Source organism: Oreochromis aureus, linkage group 14 (assembly GCF_013358895.1).
Source record: "Oreochromis aureus strain Israel breed Guangdong linkage group 14, ZZ_aureus, whole genome shotgun sequence".
Lineage (NCBI taxonomy): Eukaryota > Metazoa > Chordata > Actinopteri > Cichliformes > Cichlidae > Oreochromis > Oreochromis aureus.
In genome coordinates this window covers 30104276-30132227 of record NC_052955.1, presented here as the reverse complement: position 1 = coordinate 30132227, position 27952 = coordinate 30104276, and the positions used below count along the sequence as shown (strand labels likewise).

The 27952-nt window shown below is 42.4% G+C and overlaps 1 protein-coding gene across 1 annotated transcript; it reads right to left on the bottom strand.

Moving 5' to 3' along the window:
• Positions 1-74: 74 nt before the first annotated feature.
• Positions 75-27952, bottom strand: blmh (bleomycin hydrolase). Its single transcript, XM_031754592.2, has 13 exons — positions 27845-27952; positions 27220-27370; positions 24982-25179; positions 16303-16412; positions 15482-15623; positions 15222-15310; positions 15009-15101; positions 8173-8328; positions 7902-8060; positions 7744-7811; positions 6868-6985; positions 6515-6581; positions 75-380 (listed from the first exon to the last, which is right to left on the bottom strand). Exons 2-13 carry the CDS (start codon positions 27227-27229, stop codon positions 232-234), a joined length of 1359 nt encoding a protein of 452 aa, XP_031610452.1. The 5' UTR covers positions 27230-27370; positions 27845-27952; the 3' UTR covers positions 75-231.

Below are 27952 nucleotides of genomic sequence, written 5' to 3'. Positions count from 1 at the left end.
TGCAGTGTCTAAGCAACAGAATAAACCTTCAGCAGTCTGAGAAAGAAAGAAAAATAGACAAAAGACAAAGGCAGTCTGGTAAAAAAAGAAAAAAATCTTTATTATTTTTTCTAGAAGTACAGGCCGTTTTGGAAGGAGGTGTTGGGGAAATGTTGGCGAGGTAAAAGCAGCTGAGGAATAGGGCGGAGTCAAATTGACCAGAGGGTGGGGCTAAAACCTAGATTTCTCTAGCTATGCCAGGGATCCCATCGGGTCCCAGGCAGGAAGTACGATAGGATCCTGTTGCATCACTTCTAGGACATCACCGGTCAGGAACCTCTTGTCTACCACCACCTCGTAAACATACTCAGAGAACCAGTCATCCGTCATTATCAGGTAACCTACAGAGACAGGAAGACATCAGGTCAGCAGCTTGGATTCTTCTTGTGATGCCAGTACTCAGCAGAAGACTGAGTGTTTTCAACAAATTACCAAAACAAGGAGCAAACTTCAATCAGATTCTGGTCAAGAATTAGATAAATATGATAGGTCTAGGGTTTAACTTTACCTAAAACCTTTTTTACATGTAAAAATCGATTAACTGTTTAAAATGGCAAAAATGTGAAACCACACAATGAGAGTCACAGCAGTCTGGTTTGAAATTCACTAGAAGGTTTGCACATTTTGTGGTAGAAACAGGTGGCTGAAAAGCAACAAAAAACCAAAACCCCCCCCCCAAAAAAACCCAACCAACCAACCAACCAACCAACCAACCAACCAACCAACCAACCAACCAACCAACCAACCAACAAACGTAATGTATTTTAGACAACCAAAATATCTCAACACAAGCATGAAAACACATCTCTGTTTTTGACCGATTTTGATCACTGGCATGAATCCCGTCTAGGTTTTTTTTTGAAATTTTTTGTTGTTGTTTTTTGCAAAGATGTACAACTGTTTCTCATTATTGTCTCTCGTCTCTTATACATTTGATGATGAGATCATTTCCACAGTTAAAATTAACAATTTTGTCGCCCACTAAAGAATCTTCAGTCCTTCTGAGTCCAGCCCCATGTTGAAACATTTATCTTTCAGTATATCTATTTAATAGAAAATGAAGAATTTGGCCAAAACACAAACAATGAAAAATGTGGGGTTTTTTTTTATAAAGGAATATCATAAAAATAATAGGCCAACTCATGTGTGGCAGAATGGTCCTTCAGCTCTTATGTTTAACACCGAAAGCAACGGCTGAACACATCAGAAAGCTTTACAATGGCACGTTCATCCAGCTCCCAACATCTGTCAATAGCAGCAGCAGCTACACCCAGACCGAGCTGGATAAGAAGCCTACTCTCTCCTTGAAATGGAAAACTTACATGATAATGGAAATTGTTTAGCAGAACTCAGGAAATGAGGCCAGTTAGCATTATTTATCAACATCTCTTGTGCCCAGATCACAATCGAATATGCACCTAGTTTTTTTTTTTTTTTTTTTTTTTTTTTTTTTAAATAAGATTTTTATGAATATGGGAACAAAGCAAATATTTTAGTGTAGCTGCTGTAAAATTCTTCAAATACTAGCTTTTTTGGGGGGGATCCACTTATTTCCAAATAATTCTTGCAGGTAGACAGCACTACACAGACTCACAAAGTGGCTTATTTTATTAATCTAGCGATAATGCAGTTATGCTTCTTTCATTGCAAGGGGAGGAGTAGAGAGGAAGAACAATTCAACAGAATGGTCCAGCACACTTTGTTGATGCATGCATGTTTGAAATCCTGCTAAGTGCTCTTTAGTTTTAAACTATTGTTCAACAGGCAAAAGAGCTTTTTGCAGACACGAAGGACCCCCGCCCGTTATAGTTCACACTATCCCACCCTTCAGTACGGCATGCATTCAGCACTTTAGCTATCAGCTCTGCATGCACACCCTGATAAAACCAAACAATGTCTGCTTCCCTCTCCCTGTGTCCCTGTGTGCAGCCGTACAAGGTCAACATGAATGAGTTCAGATTCCTGTGAGTTTACCTTGAGCTTACACTGAAAGGATGCTGGGATAACCTGATCACTTTCTGGATGAGAATCTAGCCCCACACTGAAACGATTAATTAAAATCAAAGATGTCTGTGTTCGTCTTCCGCATAAATAAAAGAGGCTAGAAGCTCGGTGAAACCAGAGCAGCTCAGACCTAGTGCTGAACTGGCCCATATGGGAAGCTGGATTAGAACTGGAAACACTGAATTCAAAATTCATTTACTTTTCTTTCCCCCCCTTCTTCATACCACCTTTTTGCTCCAGCTCTTCCTTTTTTCCTTCCCCCCCCACCCTTTCTCTTGTGTTCGGAATTGAGCAAACAAGTGCGTCCCTCCAACTGTCAAGTTGACTTATCAAAGACGTCAGGGTAACCGCAAGAACGTGCACAGTTCAAAACAATGTATCGGGATGGCGTGTGTGTTGTGTATCCGTGTTCTTCCAAGTACGCAAATCTCACATGGCATACTGCCTGGTTCTCACTGCAGTAACCATGTGTGTATTGATGTGAGCTTCCTGGAACCCACGTGTTGGGTGGCATAGTGTGTGTGTGAATGTTGGGTGTTATTTGTTTTTTGGGATAGGCTGAGTGTCCTGTCTCAGACCAGATGGGTGTAGTGCAAGCGAGCCACCTATTCTGAACAAAGGACGCAATCTGGCCCCGAGGAGCTGTGATTTTAATCCATATTGGGGAACAAAAAAAAAAAAAAAAAAAAAAAAAAAAAAAAAAAAAAAAAAGTGAAGTGACAATGATTTAGATATTTAAAAATAGCCATTTTTCTCTCGTTTTGCAAAATCTAACTACTGAAATAAATTGCTAAATGCCTAAAAGCATGACTAACACTATATACACCGTGTATTCACTTTCATTGTTTATTTAAAAAAAAACAACAAACGGCTAGCCGTTTTCCTTATCAGCACGACTAATGCTGCATTTTGCCATGCTAGCTGCCACATTTTTGAACATTTACAACTTTTTTAACCCTACGATCACAAATACCACTTTCTACACTGAAGATAACATGTAGCACTCACATGGCAGTGTGTCTGATTTTAAAACAAACAAACAAACGTCCCCATCCCCAAAAAACAATCTTGCAAGTTAGCCAATAGAGCCATTTACCTACTATGGTGGTGAATGGCTGAAAATTGGCCATCCACTAGATAGCCAAGGTGGTCACCACAGACCTTTTAACCTGACACAGTGGGTAAACACTTGTTACTTATTAGATTAATAATGATGTGAACCTCTGCCAATGCCATTAACAACACTTGAAATAGCTGCTGTGAAAAACCTACTTGAGGGTCACAAATGTACAGCCTTCTATACTCGACTTTCTGACCATCACGAGTTCACCACCTGAGTAATCGCACTGCAGCTGTACCCATATTACTTGTAGCCGTACAAGCCACGACGGCACAGCCTGCAACAGCCGACCATTCAGTACTGTTGTTTCTTCCGATGCATCTTTCTATGGATCAACTCGGAAGAGAGAAACTTTGGTGGTGAAATTGCAGAGCAGTGCACAAGTATAAATGTGTGCAATGGAGTCAGTCACTTGTGTAGACTCCACAGGGTCACTTCAGCTTCTCGAGTTTTGCAGCATAAAGTAATAAACAAGTGGAAGAGAATGAATGGATCAATGTTATTAAAATTATATTTATTTGTTTATTTATTTAAACACTTGGGCTCCTTCATAGTGTAATGGTTTACAAATTCCCTTGGCAAGTGAAAGGTTGCCACTTTAATTCCCGGTGAAGACAAATCCACTTTGAGGTTGTGTCAGGTTGTTGTGGCGACACCTTGTGACAAGGGAGCAGCCAAAAGGAGTTTTATAAATTTAAAATGTTACAGTTTACTTTATAGGACTAAAGAACAGATAACTGTTTGGGTGAAAATAACAAATCTTCTACAGAATCTTTAAACCCATATCAAACTCTCAGCGATTGTGGCCAAATTTTACTCTTAAATGGTGTAAAAAGTTCGAGTTGTAAAGTGAGCGGAGCCATAACAACGTCTGTTTGAAGGATTAAAGATGAAGGAAATGGAAAGTTAAATCTCTCCTGAGAGATCCTTTTATGGTTAGAAGGAATATTAAAAGATCTAAAGGGAGACATCAAGTCTTTGGAAATCTTACAAGCACTTTCGTTCTTGGCTTCCTTCTTTTGGTCACTATTCTTTAATTTCTTCAGTTCTTTGTCATTTTCCCAAATTGTCTCCACGTCTACTTCCCTTCTTTTCTCCCCTCAGCTTTTGTCAAACAAACAAAGCCTCCAGATTCCCCAGTGAACTCCACTTCTCAGACTTTTCTTCTCAAAAAAAAAACAAAAAAACAAAAAAAAAACTTTATTAATTTGGCTGTGGAGGGGCTGGGGGCCCTGGCCTTCCCCCATCTGCTGGTGTTTATGGAATAAGATATGCATGAAATACATTTCATTTGACTGAGGGGTTTTCACATGTTTTCTCAACAGTCACTAAGGTTTGTGGGTTCAAGCAAATATTGAGAGTAAGTGTGCGTCTCATTGTGTGTACATCTTGTACTGTATGTCTGTGTGTGTGTCACGAGACGATCCACCACTGACCTTAAATACTCTCACATAATTTGGAGTGGAAGCCCAAGCTCAGTAACAGGGCGGTAAGGGAGAGAAGATCAGAGGAAGATTAGGAAAATAAATAAATAAAATAGTGGGCATAGCAACAGCCATCTGGGGCAGTGGTGTGGAGGGCTGATGTGTTGGATAAAGGAAGCCAAACCTACTTAATGACAGACACCCTACAGTTTTCCATGATGCCTCAAAATGCTTTATTGGTAGTTTGACCAAGACTGACTCAGGTTATCAAAATTAAATCTAATATGTGGTTTAAAAATAAAACAACTAGACCACTAAAAAATAAACCGTGGTTCAAAAGTTTAAATTCTTTGTACGCTTCTGGTGTGTTAGACAGTCCAAGGTCTCCATGTCTGCATGTCAACAGCTGACGACCAAAACACACCATTTGAAACATTTCAGCCCTCAGCTTCTGCTATGCGTGTCTCTATTTTTAACATTTACCTTTAGCTCTAATAACTTTAAAAGCACATTAAAATGTGCAGTATAATCATATATGCTGGTATGGATATTTCATGCCATTTCCACTTGGATGCCTAACTGCTGGGCCTGTATTCAATTCACACTGATAGGATCATTTAAGGCAGGTGGCACGGTGGTTAAGACTGTTGCCTCATGGCAAGAAGGTCCCGTGTTCAATTCCACCATCAGGTTAGGGTCTTTCTATGTGGAGTTTGCATGTTCTCCCCATGTATTGCGTGGGTACTCCGGCTTCCTCTCGCAGTCCAAAGACATGGAGTTTGGTTAACTGGTAACTAAATTGACCCACAGGTGTGAAAGTGAGTGTGAATGGTTGTCTGTGTCTATCTGGTATCCCTGCAGACTGGCAACCTGTCCAAGGTGTACCCTGCCTCTCACCCTAAGACAGCTGGGATAGCTTTCAGCTCCCCCTAAGACTAGTGGACATTAGTTATACATGGCACTGTATATTAAAATGCATTAAAATTAGCTAATTAATTAATAGATTAGTGTTGTTGAATGAACTGTTGTTCTGAATATCCAACCATCAAAAACACCGTCATACACCACTCTAGTTTTTCAGTCAAACTTCAACTCTCATGCATGCAGTACCTCAAATAGCCAGTTGAGCCAGTTTCCACAGACACACATGTAAAAGGCCTGATTATTAATGAAATTAATGAACTGGACCTCTCAAACATGTTTCTGGTATTGCTGGCTTTTGGAGATTTATGTAAAAAATAAATTATCTGACAGATAAGTCAGCCTGCTGGATCTTTGATTATAGTAAGTCTTTCCAAGAAGACTGTTCTCCACATTTGGTGAGTCAAATTCTGTTGTTTTATTTATGCATTACTAAATATTAGTAGATATTGAGACAATAATGAGAAACACTTATTTCCCATGTTTGGGAAATTACTATTTTTGATATCTGTGCCTGAGAAGCATTCATACAGTCAGGCTAGCTTTAGCTGACAGTTTGGCCCCTAAATATTCAGTGCTGACCAACAAAGGGCCTGACATTCCTGACTCGAGTCCAGAAAGAAAGATTAAACTGTTGCCCGTGAGCTGTGTTGCTTTATCCAACATTCCTTATTTCCTCTGCTATAACCTGCCATGCAGAAGTGCAGATATTTGCACACAATTATGAGACTGAAGCCAATTCCTTTTTTGAATAAACATGCATAATTTGTGTCAACCTTAAGCTCTGTAAATTTCATAACTCTTATTATTTTTATTTTTTTAAATTAAGTCCCCCTGCGTTTCTGTTGAGGTGAAGAGGAACATAACCAATTACAAGTTCAAGACCCTGTTTTTAATTTAAGGAACACAAACAGGAAGAGTTTAATCACCCGACCAGACAGTCGACAATCAGCGTCACATTAAAGAAATCAGGCTTCTGCTCTCCAGCAAGAGGGTTTTGTGTTACCTTTGTTGCCACGGTCATCACCCCAGGAGTTTTCCACCCTCCACTTTTCATAGGCTTCTTTTCCATCCTGAGAGAGAACAAGAAGAACAAGAGACAATGGGAGATAACAGTGAGACAAGAGGAAAGAAAGTGTCCTGACAGCTGTTGTTACTTAAAAAGGGGGGAAATTGACAGCACTACAAAAAACTGCAGAGGATTAAAGCAGTGTAAACACACGGCAAGACTTTCATACAATAAACCTTGGGAAATTCTCAGTGTGTGTATCTTCGCTGGACAGTTTGTATAAGTACTGCATGTATACATGAGTGTACCAAACAGTCACATACCTGTGCTGCATGATTGTGTGAGCGTACCTTGTCTGTGACAGCGGTGAGAATCATTGCATGGGTCATGAGAGAGTCGCCATATATCAGTCTCTCTGCCTTTGAAAGGTTCTTCACTGAAACCCCAAACACAAGCTCATGGTTGAACCTGTATGAAATGCACAAAATCAAGTGATAACTCCAGCTCCTCTACACACTTATGACAAAAAATTGTTTAATGCATTTGTGATTTGTCATTTTCTAATAATAAAATCCGTTTCTGACAGGAACAGTGGGAAGAGATGTAATGACCATAAAAAGCCAAAAAACACGCTGCCTTCATAAGCTGGGATTTTGCTGCTAAAAAGGCAGCCCGCTGTTTCATTTCCACCTTGAGCATGACTGTCTAGAAATGAGGCCACATTAAGCCTCAGCCTCATTCCAGTTATAATGTACTGTTACAAGAAGAGATCTGTGTGAAAGATGAGCTTCAGTGCAGATGAAACCAGACATTCGGCACCATGCTGGTTTGGTTCAGCGGGCAAATTTAAGCCTGGCGCCAGCAACTCAGACACAGATGCTGCTGCTGCTGCACCTGAAGGGCAAAGATGGGCACTTTTCCTGCGTGGGGATATGGACACCTCAAAAAGGCAGATGTTGTCTGGTCTGGTCAAATGAAGATGTGGCACAGATAAAAATGTTCCCTTTGTTGTTTAGGCTTTTTAAAGATACCTTTACCACAGTCAAGTGAACAAAACTTTGTTTGCTGTAGACACTCCCGCTGTTCCTCTAATCCTTTCAGTGTAAGAGAATGGGGAAAAACCCAGTTTCTTTGTTTGGTATGCCAAAGTTTATTTTAAGATAAATCGCTACTTCAACACTATTCGAGACTAGTTCATACGCTGTACATCCCTCAGTTATACTCACACATTCATGTCATTAATGCCCAGCTTGCTGTGGAAATGTTTCCCAACGTCACAACCGAACCACACGGCCTACGATGGGTGGAAAGAAAAAAAAAGAAAAAATAATCACAGTTGTGCACACATCTGTGCCTGGAGTTGTGCCCACTTGTGACAACGTACCTCTCCATCCTTTATGGACGCAGCTGCAGCTTTTTTCAGTAGCTGGATGGGCTGGTTGTTGTACAGAGTGCTGCGACCACCAACCATGTTACCCAAGAACTCGACACTGTACAGCTTTCCATAAGGATTCTGGGGTCGAGGGTCATTTACAAGGCAGACCTGAGGATAGTGGAAATAACCATACGAGATCAAAGTTTCTACAGCAACACAAAGACCACAGAAACCTACAGGCTTTCCATCTGTGGTGTCCAAGGGGGGGGGGGTCACTTACTTTGTCCTGAATGTTGTATAGGGGTTTCACATGCTTCCTGTAGAACTCCTGAGGAGTGAGCGGTCCCATGCGATTGAAGTTCTTATCCTTGTCCCTGTACTCCCAACAGATGGTCTCAGGAGGGCTGCCTAGACAAACACTGGCCACTCGGAAAACCTGCACAGCACAAAGACAGTTTAGATAAAGGTTTGGCTTTAAAGTCTATTTAACATTTGTAGGCAGTTTAAAGCAAACATGGCGCGTTTCAGCAAACTCTACATTTTAATAAGGCAAGCAGAGATTCCTACCAATTCACCTCAACTACAGAGACGGAGGGAGCCACTGCTTTCACTTGAGCCTGTATATTCAATATTCCTAATTTGCAAACATCTGCGGTCCATCCCTGCATACCCTTGATGAGTACCAAGACCTCTTCCAATTATCCCTGCATTTTCCCACTGCTGCGCTTCCATTCTTTTCCACTTGCAGCACACACCCCTTTGCCCTTCCGCCATGTGCGTCTTCCTTCAGTGCAGAAGTTCAGAGTGAGTTCTCGTGGGCTAAATCAGGTTGTTTGGACTGGGCCGTCTGTCAATCTGGCCCTCCTAACCCCTGATATAGCTATCTCTGGAATTTCCCCCTTAAGCTTTTCAATACTCCCATCCTCTGTTCTTTTCCCAAGACTGAGCACATACTTTTCCTATGAAATATGATTAATAAGGGACTGAGAAATTAATCATTGTATCGAGACCATTATTTGCGGTAGATAAAAAGGGCCACTAGACAGTGACACATTGCCTTGGCAGTGTGTGTGTTAAAGGACTAAAGGAAACCCAGCTCCTGTGGCAGCGCTTTCCTGACCCTTACACACATTTTAAATATCCCATTATATAAAGTAGAATGTAGGAGCCCCACTCCAGAAATGCTCACATAGTGGAAAAAAGGCATAAATTCAGGCCAGTCTTAAACAAACAAACCAATCCCCTCTTTGTTACAGAAATGTGTAAAGTCACAAAAATACAGACGCACACAAAAATACACACTTGCGCTGAGTCAACAAAAGCATCTGCTTAAGCTCCCCACACCTCCGAACTACTTTGTTCCCAATTCAGCCACTTTATTTAGACTGCTCTGTGGGCAGGAGGACACACCAGGGTGTCCATCCACTCGTTAGGTCTTAAAAACCACCCGCCGGGCTCCACTACCTTTTCCTCCAGTTCCTGCATTTAATCTCTCCTGACAAATTGAAACATTTTCACTCTCTTTACAATTTTTGGCTTTCTGATGCCCTGACGCATACACCTGCCTCGTACATTGTCATTGGACCTGGCAATGTAAGTAAAGCGACTGTGAGGAGAGGAGACCTTAGTCAAGAGAATAAACAGCAACAATGACATCAGAGCAGGATCAACATAGAAACACCTGCTGCCTCAGTGACTGACATGCATGAGTGATGGGGGAAGAGGGACAGGTGGGGGAGAGATACAGAATAGCAACCTCTCTTTTTCACACCTCAATGTAATGTGTCTGATTTGATAATGTCAGAGTAAGTTTGAAATTAATTTGCTCAGCTCCACATTGCAAGCTTTTTCTAATTTGACTCTCAGAAACCACTTCAGTGAGTTAAACTGTCTAAAGATTTGTAAATTCCTATTTTGAGACAGTTTACAATGATCCGAGCCAAAGCCCCTCAATTCTTTCCTAAACCCAACATGCGTTGTTCATAAAAATCTGCAGGGCTCGATCTGTGTTTAGATTCTAACTTCAACAGCCATGTCATTCATATCTTAATATTCTAAACATCTGAACTGTTAACAGGTTTCAGGAACCAGCTGTTGTAAGTGATTATGATGGAGTTTGTCAACATGCGGCTTTCTTTTCAGCTCATCAGTCTCTAGCGGAAGACCCACCTCAGGTCTGTCTCCATTCTGTGACATAGTGAGTTTGCATGTCTTGGTACAAACAATGAGCTGAATGCACGCTATTGGGGCTAACCCTGGCTAATGTTTGATAGCATCTGCGCTCCAGTGTTGAAGACACTGGCCCGAGTTGGCTCGACTCAGGATGCCAAGTACAACATACACAAAAACTGAAAGGATTTAAAAGCAATTTTCACATTTAATATCATTGCAATCTAAGAATAATTCACAAAAGTTGGTACATAAACCACACCTTGTTGACAGTAAAATTTATTTTAGCCGTCAATACATGTAAAACTAAAATCTTCCACATTTGTAACATGCTATAGCAACGGCTTTAACCTGCAATCCTTGTTTCTGCTTTAACAACTGAGTGGTTTCGGTCATATCAGGCCTGCTTTCAGAACAAAATGACTGAGTGTGTATCAGAAGTTAGTGAGGGTGATCAGCTTTACTGGTGTTAACCCGTATCCCATTCTAATGGTCACTGAATAGAAACCATGTCTTTATGGATATACATTTACATCTAAGCGTCAAAACTCATTGAGAATACAGAGGAGGGCATCAAAAGTCATCTTTATGGAGGAAAGGGTTAAAACATACATTTGAAAATGTTCTTGGATTGGCACGATTTGCCGAATTGAGGAAAAACATGCACCTCGTTGCTACTCTGAGATAAATTTATAACCATTGTCTAGAAGCTGGACTTGTGAGTGTAAGCAAATGACACCATGCAAACAGTTTGGATAAAAATGAGTGAGGTTTTGATTAAACTTCCATGTTTTGTAAACATGCAACACATGTGGGCATTGTTAAATTCCTGCAATTGTGCATGAAAAAAAAAAAAAAAAAAAAAATTCAAGAAATGTGGGTGTACAACTCTAAAGTGTCTATTCTGAGGCTGCAACAACTGCAGCCGGTAACAAAGACATATGTAGGAACCCACCCACATCGAACAACAAATCAACTGAGCCAACAGCCTGCAGCGCAGGGCGTGTGAGCTGTGGTAAGAGGGTTCCTCTGCGAGTTGATGGCTGTCTCGTAAATTAGACTTGTCTTAAGAATCACTCTCTCTGTATTCAGAGCCAAGAGCAGAGCCGCACATGGTGTTTCTGATTCCATGACGCAATGGAGCATGGAAAGGGTACGGTGGTGGCGTGAGGAATACCATCTGTGTATGTTTCATGTGTGTGAAGTGCTGCATGTGCATGTATAGTTTCCAGTGATTGTGCCTTTGTACTGTCTACTTGTCCACACAAGTGACAGAAGAGAAACCCCGATGCACATCTGAGAGAGCATGAAAGAAGAAGGCTGCCTCAACAACACTCGTATGGACACAGGAATCCTAGCGACAATAACGACAAACTGTCAGTGCACAGCGGTGATTTGAACGCCGTTTCTGCAGGTGCATTATGAAGTGGGTTAAGCCTCTTTTGCCAAGGTTCTTAGATAAATGTTATGTGGTTTGAGTCAATGTGCCTGAGCAGTGTTAACACACACACACACACACACACACACACACACACACACACACACACACAAGACTTGATTCTTCACACGCAAAGAGATTCATTCAAATCAAGCACACCCCAGGTACAGTAAGTGGAAGCAGAAGCACCGACCCAGGGTTTCTGTCACGGGACTGTGTGTGGGGCTTGGTGATGAAGACCAGGGCACAATCGCAGCCGCCACGTATGGCGGGTGGACAGCATCACTTCCACATGCATCCAAGTAGGACTGGCATGGCACTTTAATCCCGAGAAACACATGTGAACACATGGATGCAAATGCACATGAGCATGCAGAGGTAACACTGTGTTTCCAGACAGAAGTCTGGAGGTACACAGGGTTCTTGTGTCCACAAACACTGTTTTGGTTCTAAACGAGATGAAATAAACAGTGAATTTTTAATCTTAAACACAGGTTTCTTAAAGCCTGCCTGTTCTGCATGAACTTGGGCTCACGATTGGCATTGGATGGTGGTATTGTGAACTGGCTGCAAAGCCTCTGGTAAAATGTCCGTCATCGAAAGTTTATCATCTTGGTCCTAATTTACAGAGCTACTATTTAGGAATGTTGTTAAAGCTACAGCAACATGGGGGTGGGGCCAATCCCAGCTGTCACAAGGCAGAGGCAGGGTAGACCCTTGACAGGGCGCCAATCTGTCCCAGGGCTAATGGAGAATGGACTGTAGGACCAAGCCAGAGTACTCTGAGAGAACCCGTGAACAACATGCCCTCATATCTAGATACAGAAAGGCCTCAGCCAGGTGGCGGATTCGAACCCAGGACCTTCTTTCTGGGAGTGCTAACCCATGTGCTGACCCAATGACGTTCCAAGTTACAAATTAAAAAAGAAAGAAAAAGTAACAAATCTTAAGTGACTAATTGTTTAAACATAATCAATGAACTGGACAAGTGGATGGATGGATGGATATAAGAGTCATTATACAATTTCTGCTGATAAGCAATAAATAAATAAAAAAGACACCTCGACACTTCAAGTAAACCATCCAAACAAATGTCTGTTATGATGGTGAAAGCAAAACTCATTACTCATCTCAGCAAACCATGGAGAATACTTATGATCAAATACAGAAACTATGGTATAACCCCATTCACAGAATCAACAAAGTTTAAAGACATTTAACATTTATTCCCTTATTGCATTTGCTGGGAGCATCCCGTTATGAACCGTGATCAGAATAATTTGGTTCCCTTTTGTAAAAAATAAAAATAAATGAGTGTGGTGCTTCACAAAACAAAACACTTCCAGGTGTACATACAAACATGCTGACAAACCTCTGTCCTCCCACCCGGTCCTCCACCTTTACTCTTGCACAGCATGTGTTTGTGGATGTACATGTCTTTGTGTTGATGGCTGGGCATCTACCGAGCGACTGTTTAAACAAGCAAACAGCCAGCAGCACAATACGACCTAACAGCTGACAACAAAAGCTGCTTAACCGGACCCAATTGTCTCAACGGAAGCTTGACTGATTGATCGATTGACCCACCCACATACACAAGAGCAGTGAATAAAGCTTCACACCTACATAGTGCAATTTGCCCAGTGTTCAGAAAGCACACACGCAAGCACACTGTGTACCACATGTAGTCCCTTAAACACGTGTTATGCTCATGACGTGTTGCATGTGTTTGTTTACATGTACCTGCACACCTCTCATTGTATTGTCTCTTTGAGGTAAACCAGCATCATCGTCCAGCATTAGACGTCGGACTGTTCCATAAACAAGATCACTATCAGCAACTTTGTCACATGAGACGTAGTGTGCAGGTGAATTGACACAAACACAAAATGTAGGTCAAAACACTGTCTGCATATTAGAGAAAGTGGGGGAAAAAAAAAAAAAAAAAAAAAAAAAAAAAGAAGGCCCAAGATGCATTTACTTTCTTTACAAAAAGTCCAACATGAATGAGCAATGTAAGAAAAACAAATGTTATCATGAATCTGCAGACAAATGTTGGCATTTGTCTGGTTCTATTTAAGGGAAACCTCTCCTTAATCATTTATAAACAAGATGTTGTCAGTGTTATGAGCCTGAAGCCAACAAATGCTTTTGTTTTGTTTACTCTTTTTTTTTTTATATAGAGTATTGTGTTCTCCCTTTACCTTGTCTGCAAATGCATGTCTCTGCAACGTGCACTGATGTTTAACTATAGCGCTGGGATATTATAAATGCATTTCTATAAAACCGATTATTTATCATTACAACTTAAAAATCTAAAATTCTCCTATTGGACTTGTGAAATTTTGATACCTACATACTAGATGTCACAAACTGAAACTATTGCTTTGTAATAACTTAAAAGTTACTGACAACTTCATATAGAAATTGAACACATCACCTGCTAATGTTTAATCAATCTAATATTAGTGTTCATAGACACACTGAATACATACAGCCTGCTTTGAGCATCTCTTCTGGCTAAACATTTCTCGTCTCAGTTATGTATTATTTGACAGCTCCCTCTTCTGGTAAAAGTGGAACAATGTTACAAAAGCTACACATTTTCCATTTGCTTTCAACACTTCTGTGTCTCTGCAGGTCTTACTTGTTGACTTCTTACTTCCCTAAAACTACAACAGAACTACCAACTTCTGCTCTCTTTTACACACTTCTGCTTTTATTTCCACTGCTGCCGCCATCAAATCTGTCCACCTGTCACAACTCTGATCAATTAAAGACGAGAACCCCCTCAAAGCTATGTCTTTAAATCTGCTGATGAATGAAGCTTACATGTAATTAGTCTAGCTGGAAAGCAGACTAGACAGCAGTTTCAGTGCTAACAAATACTACTGTGTACAAGTTGACTTCTTGTCCAAATATTCATACCAGGCTTTATAAAATTTTAACAACCAGCACACAAGATCATCATGTTTCAACTTTACATGGGCTTAAAACACAAAACAAATCTGCCAGGAAAATTATCAGGCAGATATCACCTCACATCCATGGATCAACTAGGATGAAAATGATCAGTTAATAAGAAGAAATAACACTGAGTGAAAAGAAAAAATTAAAGCTGCGGACAGGAACCGGAGCTTACACACAACTCGTCAGTAAAAATGTACCTGAGAACTCACAATGGCTTTTCACACACTCTTCTATTGGTTAACCATTTGTATTTTTTATTTTTACCTGAAACATAATTTTTGGAGGTACTGGGGTAGCTGAGAGGGTATATGATGCTACCACCTAGCAAATAACCTGGGCATTCAGCCAGGCGATCTCAGCCCTTAGAGTTCCTGAATTTTTGGGAAGTAGCACACTTTGAGCAGGGAACTGCTCTAGAGGTCCCACGCTTATTTAGAAGTTCCTTCATTCACACACAAACTGTGTTCCTATAAAAGTTTGCAGTGCTCTGAGAAAAACACAAGCAAACAAAGAAACTGCACATGCGATTTCAATCTCACCTCCTCTATCATGCTGTCCATAGCTTCAGACAGTTCGGCTTTACTGGCATCGCTGGCCACCATGTTCCTCAGTCTTAGGCAGTATTCTCTCAGCTGCAACACATCATGAGGTAAACAGTCAGGACGGGCTCACTGGCGTTATGAGACTTATTGCTGGAGTTATATGTGAGCTCCATTTACTTTGTTTGAACTGAAGGAAGTGTGCAAATGTACCTTATGATTGAGGATGTCATTCATTCTGCGTGAGGCCTCTGAGCTGTGTGACTCCGGGAAGCATTTCTTTGGAATAACACCATACTTCTCTGTAGACAGCACAGCATTAAAAAAATAAATTAAATAATATTATTTTTAAGTCAATAACAAGCCGGAGATTTTAAAACCAATGAAGCTCACTTTCTAGTATAAAATTAACTAGAATACACAGGTTATTCAATGAACTTAACATGAACCACTGTGTCATGATAAGAACTAACCAATGAGATTGACCAGCATGTCCCACTGCCCTCCATCATTAGTTGGATTGGAGAGAAGAAACTGGACCAGGCGTCCATCCACTGGCTCTTTCCTCTGTGCTGTCTCCACACAGGCTTGAAGGAAGTAGTAACAACGCTCGATCTGAGAGATAACAACAACAGAGACTGTCAAAGTAGACAGTCGACCACATGAGACTTGAAACAAAACCAAAGAAGAAGAAAAACAACAAAAAAGGTACCAGAGAGGCATCGTTCAGCTATCATTAGACTTATTACATATTTAAAAAGGTACTGTCATCAACTGTAATTTGTTAAAATTTGTTTTCATTTAAGACTTTATTGAAATTAGTTAAAAATCTAATGCAATAGCTGATAACTTAAGGAGAGTTCTACTGTTTCTTTGTTTACAACTAATATCACAGTAGCTGAAGCTCCCATGTCTGGCACCTGCCACAAAGAAGGGGTGTGTTTATGATGGGCCTGCTAAAAATACACACAGTTTAAAAGAGAAAGATGACGGCATTTAAAAAGAAAAAAAAAAAAATCACCAAGGTGTCACCATGACGTTGGTCCGGGTGGAGCACTGACAACGCACAAAAGAGGGTTTTAGGTGGGACAATGACTGTATAGTAGAAAGGTGCAGCATAATAACACCACACCAGTGGCACATGCATGCACACATAGTGTCCCAACTCCAAAACAACAGAAAACATCCATTTACCAGAATGTTACATCACCAAAATGTACAAAATATTAATAATAATAAAGGAGTGAAAAAGCCCACAACCATAACCAATGTGTGGTGTTACTGTGTGTCTTACCTTGTCCCAGAAAAATAGATAGGACTGACTAAACTCAAACTCCTCTATGTTAAACTTTTTCATGAAGGGCAGTCGCATGACGTTGAGGCACGAGAAGATCCAACATCTCCCTAGTGATTAAGAGAAAACAGATTTAGAAATATGCAGGTTAGTAAAGGCTTAATACGCAAACAGCAATATAAAGCCGTGCTTGTGTGCTTGTGATGATAACAAGTATCACAAAAAACTTGAAAGACTAGAATCGCTTGTTTAATTAGATCCCTTCCCTTCAATGATTAACAGGGCTGTAGTGGACCAGGATTTCTGCAGCTGAGACCGATTGGGTGGTTCATTAATTCATGATTGGTGGAAATTTAAGGTTTTAAATTTGTTGAATGCAGAAATAAACTGGCAGCAATGGCTGTCAACAGGGGCTGATACATGAATTCATCTGTTTCTAAACAGCAGCCTTCTGTTTTAATGTGCCTGGCATGGATTGTCTTAGAGATGGCCCAAGTCTATCATTTCTTTCTCATTTAATCTATTTTTGAGGCAAGACTAACTTTGGTAGCCCACACCGTCCCCACCAACACATGAGTCATTCCAGCTGGATCTCTCATGAAGGCTGTGAGGTGCTGAAATCCACATACTAGAACAAGATTTCAGTTTAAAGAAAGCAACCCAAAGATGTGTCAGCTGACCTACCAGAGGTTAATGACAAACTGTGCAAGTGAAACATGCTAAAAAGGGGAAAATAAACTCGTTATTCCAGTGAGAAAAATATGTAAACACAATGCAAATCTTACATTTCATGGAAAAACTATAAATGATGACAAGCTCAGAAAAAGGGAGTGTGGCGTTTGCGTACATAAGATTTTCTGGAGGGGGACAGACATTTGTTTAGAACTCTCAAAGATGTCGAAGAAGCAAGCTCCTTCAAGCAATTACTTTGGTGTTCCTCCACCTCCAAAGAAATGTCAGAAGAAGTCCGAACTGCAAAAGAACCGCGTATTCTCGGAAAAGTGGTTGCAGGAGGTGAGCTGGCTTCAAACAAATGATGAACGCACAGATATGGTGCAGAATATGCCGTGAAAATCCCACTCTAGCGGACAAAAACAGTGCCTTTTATATGTACGCAAACGCGCGTTGCAACTTCTTATCTGGTGCACGTCTTTTATTTTGACAGCCCATGCGCACCTGTGGACCACTTCCGTGCACCCCTGCATATTACATACAGTCCCTCTAACAATTTAACCCTCTCAGGCTCAAATTAAGTTTTAGTTACAGGAAAAATCTGATATTTGGGGAAAATTATCAAAAAAAACCCCACTCATAAAATATGTATGTGGGGTAATCAGGTTGTTAGTGTTTTAACTGTTGCAAATCTGCAACGCCTGCCTTGAGAGGGTTAAGGAAATAAAAAGTAATGCTGCTTCCAGTCCAGCTATGTACAGAAATGATTTATGAATGCAATGTTTTACACAACAATTGTTCAAACAGGTAGGCAACAGGTCAAACCCTCTTCTTTCAGCTGCCCCCTTTAGGGGTTGCCATAGAAAATCTTTTTCCATTTGAGTAAAGAATCAGCTGTAATGTTTTGACTATTACAGAATCACTGTATAATCATAGCATTATTATCATCATCAGCGGCTACATATTACTGTCAAATTTTGAGTTAAGACTGTGATTCCTACTCCTGGCAATAATTAATCAAATATCCAGCCATGCCTACTCATCGTTTGCGATGTACAACTGCAATCAAATCATATGTTAGAAAATAAATTGCTATTTGCTTCAGAAATGACATCACTAACTGTCTATTGTTTGAACTGTAAAATGTCGCTGTGAGGACAAATATACAACATTACTGAATTCAGTGTCTTAAGCAGCTGTTTGGGTTGACTGACAGGTACAACGGTCCAGAATAATACATCCAAATGCAAATGTAGAAATTATCCACGTGCTTCTTGATATTAAATATATAAATGAAATGTTCTAATAAAAAGTTACTGCTAAATATTTTGCACATAGACGTTTATTTATCACCATCAAACAAGGTGTAAACATTCTGAGCATGTGTGACTGGCGGCTGGTGCAAACTTGACAATGAAAACTTAAAATGGGAATAATTTCTAAATGAAACAGACAATAAGTGGCACTCTGACACATAAAGAATCAGGTGGTCTCTAGTGATCATTGACTATAGTTTTGGGATTTCATAAATCACTTTTGCCATCCACCTGGCACTGTGAAGGGCACATGGCTGGAAACTTGAATCCTTTTGTGCCAAGTGTCTAAACTCTAAAGTGTCTATACTGACCAAGATGGCGCCGGTGTACGTGGCTGCTCGTCTGTTGCTGTCAGTTTTGTTTGTTTTTATATTGCTCCTGTCGTGTGTCACTCAAGAAATCGGGTCATTACTGGTGTACGATCGCCAATCGCTTCTGAACCTCAGAAGTTCTGGACAAAATACAGCTCCATTTTCTAACGGAGGTCAGAATTCATGGTGTCCGCTGCTGTCACATATCCCGACTTGCCTATGCCGTGCAGTCATGCTACCTCCCCGGCGAAGACGTCGGGGTAGGCGCAGTGGTCGGCTGGTTAAACTCAAGATCTCTTTAGCGCACCATCCCACTACCGTCAAAGGAATACAGAGATTATTTCCTGGAGTTTTTGTGCATCGACGTTTCCTGGACCCTGTGGATTCCTGCCTCATCCCCGTGGTCTGCCAGGATGATGCGCTGCTCCTCCGTGACCCCTGTCCCCCTCGGCTCAACGTGCGCCGGGCGAACCTCCGCAATCTGAGGCCGCTGTGTCGGACTCCCTGTGCCGCTGGGGCTTTTACCTCATCCCCGGCTCCTGTCAGGATTGGGCTGGTAAACGCCAGGTCGCTGGTGAACAAATCTTTTATTCTGAATGAGTCATTCATCTCCTGGAAACTAGACTTCATGTGTGTCACGGAGACTTGGCTTAACACTGGTGAGTCCAGTACTTTATCTGAACTTTTACCAGCGGGTTGTTCCTATTTTAACACACCAAGGACATCAGGGAGAGGAGGTGGTACGGCGGTTGTTTTTAAAAAGGATTTTAAATGTAAACAGTGTGTTTTACAGCCCTCGTTTTCCAGCTTTGAGCTCACGTGTTTTGAAGTCAGTCGCTCTAACTCTGTGCTCTTTGCTGTTATTTATCGTCCCCCTAAATACAATAAGAATTTCATAAATGACTTTTCAGAATTTCTAGCTGGGATTATGCCCAACTACGATCACGTTCTTATTGTGGGAGATTTTAATATCCATGTCTGTTGCCCTGATAAACCTCTGGTGAAGGAGTTTAAGCCTCATTGACTCTTAATCTGGTCCAGTCCGTACCTGGTCCCACACACGAACACGGACACACACTAGACCTGGTCTTGTCACACAGTCTACCTGTGTCTAACATGGAAGTGACTGACACTGCTTTCTCTGACCATATGGCTGTATTATTTGATGCTGTGTTTTCACGCACTACAGTTCAAACCAGCGCTCCTGTTTGCCGCTGTCGGATTATTAACCCTTCCACTGCTGCCCAGTTCGCAAATGCTTTTAACCAGCTATCTATCCCCGCCGATCGTACTCCCTTGGACACAGAGAACCTCAGCTCCTGGTTTCAATATTCTTGCCTTACTATTCTGGACTCTGTGGCACCATTAAAAACCAGGAAGCCCAAGGCTAAAACTGACCCTTGGTTTAATGACGTCACTCGGGCTGTGAGGAGGGAGTGTCGTAGAGCTGAACGCAGATGGAAGAGGGACAAACTGCAGGTGTCTCTTCAAATCCTAAAGGACTGCTGGTGCCTCTATCAGGATACAGTCAAAGAGGCTAAAAGAAAATATTTCTCTAAGATCATTTCCTCCAACAGTCACAATCCACGTGTGTTATTTAAATCTATTGACTCAGTCTTAAATGCTCCACAAAGTGGCTGTTTGGAGGCCTCTCATAAACTGTCTAATGATTTTATGTGTTTTTTCATTGAGAAGGTTGCAACCACGCGGGCTCTCATTTCTTCCCCTGAGTCTGACCCCTCTGTCTCGATCCCTTGCTCTGCTGTTTTTAACCAGTTTGAGCCTGTGACTCTTTCTTATTTAGAGGATGTGGTCGGCCACCTGAGGCCCTCTGGTTCCCCAAATGATCCTGTCCCACCACAATTTTTTAAGGAGATTTTTCCTAGCATAGGCCAGGCTGTTCTTACTGTTATAAACAGCAGTTTAATATCTGGTGTAGTCCCTGCTAATTTTAAGCATGCGGTAGTACAACCCTTGCTTAAGAAACCTGCCCTGGACCACACTGTATTGGCTAACTACAGACCCATCTCCAAGTTGTCCTTTATGTCTAAAATCTTAGAGAAAATTGTACACTGCCAATTGATGGATTTTTTTAAATGAGAATGGTATCCTGGAGGTCTTTCAATCAGGTTTTAAAAACTTTCATAGCATGGAGTCAGCACTCTTAAAGGTTTTTAATGATATCCTCCTTTCCTGTGATTCTGGTAATCATGTTGTTCTTGTCCTCCTTGACCTAACAGCTGCCTTTGACACTGTAGACCACAACATTTTACTGTCTCGCTTGCACCATCTTGCAGGCATTCGTGGTACTGCTTTGAAATGGTTTAGGTCTTATCTTTGTGACAGAACTTTTAGTGTTAACTTATTAGGGTACGAGTCTTCCTCTGCCACTTTTCAGTCTGGGGTCCAGCAGGGCTCAATTTTAGGGCCTCTGCTTTTTTCATTATATTTACAGCCCCTGGGAACCATCCTCAGAAGGCATGGAATATCCTTCCACTGCTATGCTGACGACTGTCAGATTTATCTGCCTCTGAAGCAGAAAGAGGCCTTCTCTATTAAGCCACTTCTAGCATGTCTAGAAGACATTAAATCTTGGATGTCCCTAAACTTTCTAAGATGTAATTCAAGCAAAACTGAGGTGATTCTGTTTGGTCCTAGTGGACCTTGTGTACCCTCCGCTATTGATTTGGGACCCCTGGCAGAGTATGTTAAATCTGTTGTTACAAACCTGGGTTTTAAGATGGACAGTGATTTTAAATTAGGGCTACTGTCAAGTCCAGTTTTTATCATCTAAGGCGCTTGGCAAAGATAAGACCTATTTTATCCAGGCTGCATCTTGAAACGGTAATCCATGCTTTTATTTCATGTCGTTTAGATTACTGTAATGCACTCTATTGTGGAGTTAGTCAGCATCTTCTCTCTCGTCTGCAGCTGGTCCAAAATGCTGCTGCACGACTTTTAACCAGAGCTCGTAAAAGAGAGCACATAACTCCCATCCTGACTTCACTCCATTGGCTGCCTGTATATCTTAGAGTTCATTTTAAAATTCTCATGTTTGTGTTTAAATGTTTAAACGGTCTTGCCCCAACTTACCTCTCTGAGCTTCTGCATCCTTACTCACCCCCCAGGTCTCTCAGGTCAGCTGACAAGCTGCTCCTGGAGGTACCCAGGTCCAAGAGAAAGCTCAGATGGGACAGGGCCTTCTCTATTGCTGCTCCTAATCTGTGGAACAATCTTTCCCAGCACATTAGAGAGGCCCCTTCACTGTCCACTTTTAAAACACGTCTTAAAACCCATTTTTACTCCTTGGCTTATGACACAGTCTGACCCTGATTTTAATGATTTTATTGTTTTAATCTAATGTGCTAATTTTATTTATTTTAAATGTCATTTTAATAATCCTCTCTCTCTCTCTTCTCTTTCTCTCTCTCTCTCTGTCATTTTCTCTAATCATTTCTCCCTCTCTTTATCTCTCTCCCTCTCTCTCTCCATGGAGAAGGAGGCTAGAGGGCAAGATCAAAGTAGCACGGAGGAGGTTAGCCAACTAACGGAGTTGCAGAAAGGTGCGACAAAGAAGGTGCATAAGAAATACAGCAAGCTGTCCATACCTGAGGCCTTGGAAACTGCCAAGCAAAGACTCACAGCCTTGGCCACCCGCTTGAGGAGGTACACCAGAGAGAGAGAAGGCAGGAGAATAAACCAGCTGTTCTTCACAGAACCAGCAAAGGTGTACTCTCAGTGGCAAGGAACAATAACAGAACAGCACCACCAAGGCTGGAGACGGAGCAATACTGGAAGAGCATATGGGAGAAGGACGCAACCCATAACGGCAATGCTCAGTGGCTAGTGGATCTGAGGGCAGACCATAGCGACCTCCTGAACAGGGTCCAGTAACCATCACAGTGGCAGATATCCAAGAAAGGGTCTCCAGTATGAAGAGTTGGACAGCACCAGGGCCCGACATGGTTCACGCCTACTGGCTGAAGAAGCTGACTGCACTCCACGAGCGCCTGGCAGCACAAATGAACCAGCTGCTAGTTAACGAGAGACACCCGAATGGCTAACCGAAGGTCGGACGGTCCTGATCCCCAAGGACCCCAAGAAGGGACCGGTCCCATCCAACTACCGACCAATAACCTGCCTCAGTACTACATGGAAGCTCCTGTCAGGCATCATATCGGCTAAGATGAACAGGCACATGGGTCAATACATGAGCGGGGCACAGAAAGGGATTGGCAAGAATACCAGAGGCGCAAAACACCAGCTACTGGTAGACAGAACGGTCAGCCGAGACTGCAAGACCAGACTGACCAACCTGTGCACTGCCTGGATTGATTACAAGAAGGCCTATGACTCAATGCCCCACAGCTGGATACTGGAATGCCTAGAATTGTACAAGATCAACAGGACCCTAAGAGCCTTCATCAGGAACTCAATGGGGATGTGGCGTACAACACTAGAGGCCAACTCCAAGCCCATAGCACAAGTCACCATCAAGTGCGGGATCTACCAAGGAGATGCTCTGTCCCCACTGCTGTTCTGCATAGGCCTGAACCCCTCAGTGAGATCATTAACAAGACTGGCTACGGATACCAACTACGAAACGGAGCGGTTGTCAGCCACCTCCTGTACATGGATGACATCAAGCTGTATGCCAAGAGTGAACGAGACATCGATTCACTGATACACACTACCAGGCTATACAGCAATGACATTGGAATGTCGTTCGGACTGGAGAAGTGTAGTCGGATGGTAACAAAAAGAGGGAAGGTAGTCAGAACTGAGGGATTGAACTACCAGAAGGCAACATTGCAGACATAGAGGACAGTTACAAGTACCTGGGGATCCCGCAAGCTTAATGGGAACCATGAAGAGGGCACTAGGAAAGCTGCAACCACCAAGTACCTGCAGAGGGTCAGGCAAGTCCTGAGGAGTCAGCTGAACGGTGAGAACAAAGATCCGGGCCATCAACACCTACGCCCTGCCCGTGATCAGGTACCCTGCTGGGGTAATAGGCTGGCCAAAGGAGGAGATAGAAGCCACTGACATAAAGACAAGAAAGCTCCTTACCATGCATGGAGGGTTTCACCCCAAGTCCAGCACCCTGAGGCTGTATGCTAAGCGGAAGGAAGGGGCCGGGGACTGGTGAGTGTCAGCACCACAGTCCAGGATGAGACAAGAAACATCCACGAATACATCACGAAGATGGCCCCAACTGACAGCGTGCTCAGTGAATATCTCAGGCAGCAGAAACCCAAGAAAGAGGAGGAAGGCGAGGAACCATCATGGAAGGACAGGCCCCTGCACGGTATGTACCACCGGCAGATAGAGGAGGTGGCTGATATCCAGAAATCCTACCAGTGGCTGGACAAAGCTGGACTGAAAGACAGCACAGAGGCACTAATCATGGCAGCACAAGAACAAGCTCTGAGTACAAGATCCATAGAGGCTGGGGTCTATCACACCAGGCAAGACCCCAGGTGCAGGCTGTGTAAAGATGCCCCAGAGACAATCCAGCACATAACAGCAGGGTGCAAGATGCTAGCAGGCAAGGCATACATGGAGCGCCATAACCAAGTGGCCGGCATAGTGTACAGGAACATCTGTGCCGAGTATAACCTGGAAGTCCCGAGGTCAAAATGGGAGATGCCCCCAAGGGTGGTGGAGAATGACCGAGCTAAGATCCTGTGGGACTTCCAGATGCAGACGGACAAAATGGTGGTGGCTAACCAACCGGACATAGTGGTGGTAGACAAACAGAAGAAGACGGCTGTAGTTCCGAATGACAGCAATATCAGGAAGAAGGAACACGAGAAGCTGGAGAAATACCAAGGGCTCAGAGAAGCGCTCGAGAGGATGTGGAGGGTGAAGGTGACGGTGGTCCCGTGGTAATCGGAGCACTAGGTGCGGTGACTCCCAAGCTAGGCGAGTGGCTCCAGCAGATCCCAGGAACAACATCGGAGATCTCTGTCCAGAAGAGCGCAGTCCTGGGAACAGCTAAGATACTGCAGAGGGACCCTCAAGCTCCCAGGCCTCTGGTAGAGGACCCGAGCTTGAAGGATAAACCGCCATATATATATATATATATATATATATATATATATATATATATATATATATATTATATATTATTTTTTAATATATTCATATATATCATTTTGGCATGTCAAGTGTACAGTACTTTGTGTTCAGCTGGGGGCTGATCTGAAAGTGCTATATAAATAAACTGCTTGCTTGCTTTTGGGCGATGGCCAGTCCCCCCCTGAAACAGGGCATTTCAGGAACACCTTACCCAAACCATTCAGCCCTAATACAAACACTTTAAAAATGCATCTTGTGGAGAGTACATGTGTATGTAACTGCATTACATCATGTCCTACCTGAGTTTTTCTGGTTGGTGATGGGCTTGCCCTCTGTGGGAATAGAGTGCTGGAAGATGTGCACAGTATCCTGTACAGTCTGCCGGTGAAGACACACCTCCAACGGGTCGATGCAGGTTGACACATTCTGGGCCAGCAGGTAACGCGGCTCAGACCGCATCCGCTTAACAAAGGTGGCTACCTTCTCTTGACTCAAACCTTTAGGAACAAGAAGTGGGAGACAGGGAGTGTGATGGGGAAGAGGAAAAAAAAAAAAAAGGGAAGGAGAGGGAGGACAAATAAAGTTAGGACATTATAGAAAAGCTTACACGGCTAGACATTCAGACAGATTGTCTGCATCCAAAAGTGGAATTTCCTACTGTTCCAATTCCCATGACTCAACTGTGCGGTTTAAGCATGCGCACTTCCCACTTAAGAGCTATCTTTCGAGTACTCACGCACTCAGATGTCAGAATGATGCCTCTAACACCAGATCGATAGTCATAAACTAAGAGCATATGCTTTATTGAACACCATAACCGCCTGGTGCTTCACTTCTTTTTTCCACAGTCCACACAGAGATTACATTGGAATCTATAAAGGGTACCATATACAATTAAGATTAGCCCTCTGATAAAGAATAAAGAATATTCTGGGTACATGGAGAGGCAGTACCAGCAAAAGAGGACAAAAATGAAGAAAGCTTTGTAGTAGCACTACTACAAGTTGCCCCATGGAGCTGAGGGCTGGTCAGAGCTGGCTGCTGGGATCACTCATCTGGCTCCATCTGTGAGAGGAACGCACTAGAAAGGCTGTCCAGTCCCACTGGATGGGGGTAAGGAGGGGTGTGCACGCGCACACACACAGAATCAAACTGGCACTAGTGTGTGTGTGTGTGTTTTATTCCGTCAAATAATAGCATAGAGCAATTAAACATTGAGAGGGACATTGCCTAGTCATGCATGCTGCCTCGAGTTCAAACCTCTTGCTCAGCTGCATTCTGTTATTTTCCATCAACACAAAGCTCAAATGCACTGACCATCACAGATTAGGACAGTGTCAAATCTCATTAGCTGCTGCGTTATCAAAAAAAGAAAAATTGGAGAAAAAAAAAAGTAGAACCCAGCCTAAGGCAAAGAGTATTCTGGGAGTGCGGCCTCAGTCATGTGTCAGTGCAACACGGTTTTCCTTAAGCCACAACAGCTAAAAGTTATGACATTGATCAGTATGGATAGATGATGAGGACATGTGTCAAAAGGTCAGCCTGTAATAGTAAAAGCCAGCAGCTTATTTAAATACAAAATCTGATGGGAGTGTGCGCGCGCGTGTGTGTGAAGAAACGGGAAAGACTCAGCCCAAATAAAGTTAGTTGTCCAGGCTTTTAGTCAACAACTGAGGGCATGAATGGTGAGGACAGATCACGGTGGCTTTCTATGGAGAGGGGCCAAGCACAGGCAGCCAGGGTGACTTGCAAATTTACACACCAGTGCTCGTACAGCTGGCTTTACATTAGCCAAGCACTTTATTATGACCGTCACTGCTCCATAAAGCTGGAATACAGACTTTAAAAAAAAAAAGGAAACAGGCTTAGGAGGTAGTCATTGTTGCTGTCAACTTTACAATTAAAAAAAAAATGACAATATTGAAATTCTTAACGTTTTTAATTTGTTTAATTTCAACTTATCTTTTATTGTTAAATGTTGCTGTGTAAATCAGAGCACCTGGCTAACACAGATCTTAGGTTCAAGTTCAAAGTCGACCTTTGCCCAGAAGCATAAAAAGAGGTGTGAAACAAAGTAGGGAGTATTTCTCGGCTGATTTGGGTGGTTATTGAGATCTACTGAAAAATAAATAAAACTATTCTCTTTTCGGGTAAAAAGCAGGGTTCCCCAAACAGAACTCTCACTTCCATGAATGGCCCCGACTTTAAAGAGTCATTGTGGCATTTCCAAGACGAGCTAGCTACCCTCTGGCTAATAAATCCCGTTCCTGGAAAGAGTTCCTAACGCCTGAGCAGAGGAGCAGGATTAATGTATTTAAGATTGTGATGTTGGCACCGTGCTGACAACCCCATAGCCCGTCGGGGGGGGTGAACTGTCAACCTAGCTCACAGAGAGATGGACGGCATGCTAACGCAGTGAATGCTAACTTTAGCACGGGTTAGCTCGGTCAGCTGTCATTCTCCTGCAACCAAATGCAAGCTCCACTCATCGAGGCAGCCACAAACACTGAGAGGGGACACAGTGACATTTAACCTACCAGTTTCCATGTTGCCGAGAAGCTTGAGGAGCGTCAACTGTTGTCCTGGAAAGTAGCCGGCTCTTTGTTTATCTCATTCACCGACAGTCTGTCAGTGTAACCACGGGGTGCGCTCGTTTATGGGCTCCTGGCTCGGTCTTTGACGTGGCGGCTGGGCGGGGTTTGAAAACAATGTAGACTACATTAGCTCATGAAGACGATCAACGACTGTAGAAGTCATTGAAGACGATTCACATACTTTGTAATGGCACATGCTCACATTTACATCTGTACTACACGTATTTAACTCTTTATTTTTTCAAGAATATAAAATCTACTAGTTCTACTCAAAATTTAGCTTAAAATAAAAAACCATTATCTGTAATAAAGTATGGAAATAAAACAAATATTTTGTACACTGTTTTCTTAATTAGCCAACATTTTCTGCTGGAAGCTTACAAAGGAGTAATTGTTCAGTGTGAACACTTTTAACCCATGTATGCAAATCATGTTACAAAGGGACAACATTAGATATACTCAACTTTAGCCACCATTTTCAGCCTCTGTGGGTTTCTCAGCTAAATCGCATGAATAATAACCTTAGCTGTAAATGCGGGCTAAATTATACGAAAGTAATAACACTTACTACTGGCGTCTGTCGTTTTTTGAGTTTCTTTCCAAAAGGAAGCACCGTTCTCACTTCCTCTGTATTTCCTGCACAGCGCTGTGGAAGATAAACAAGCGCTCCCAAAAG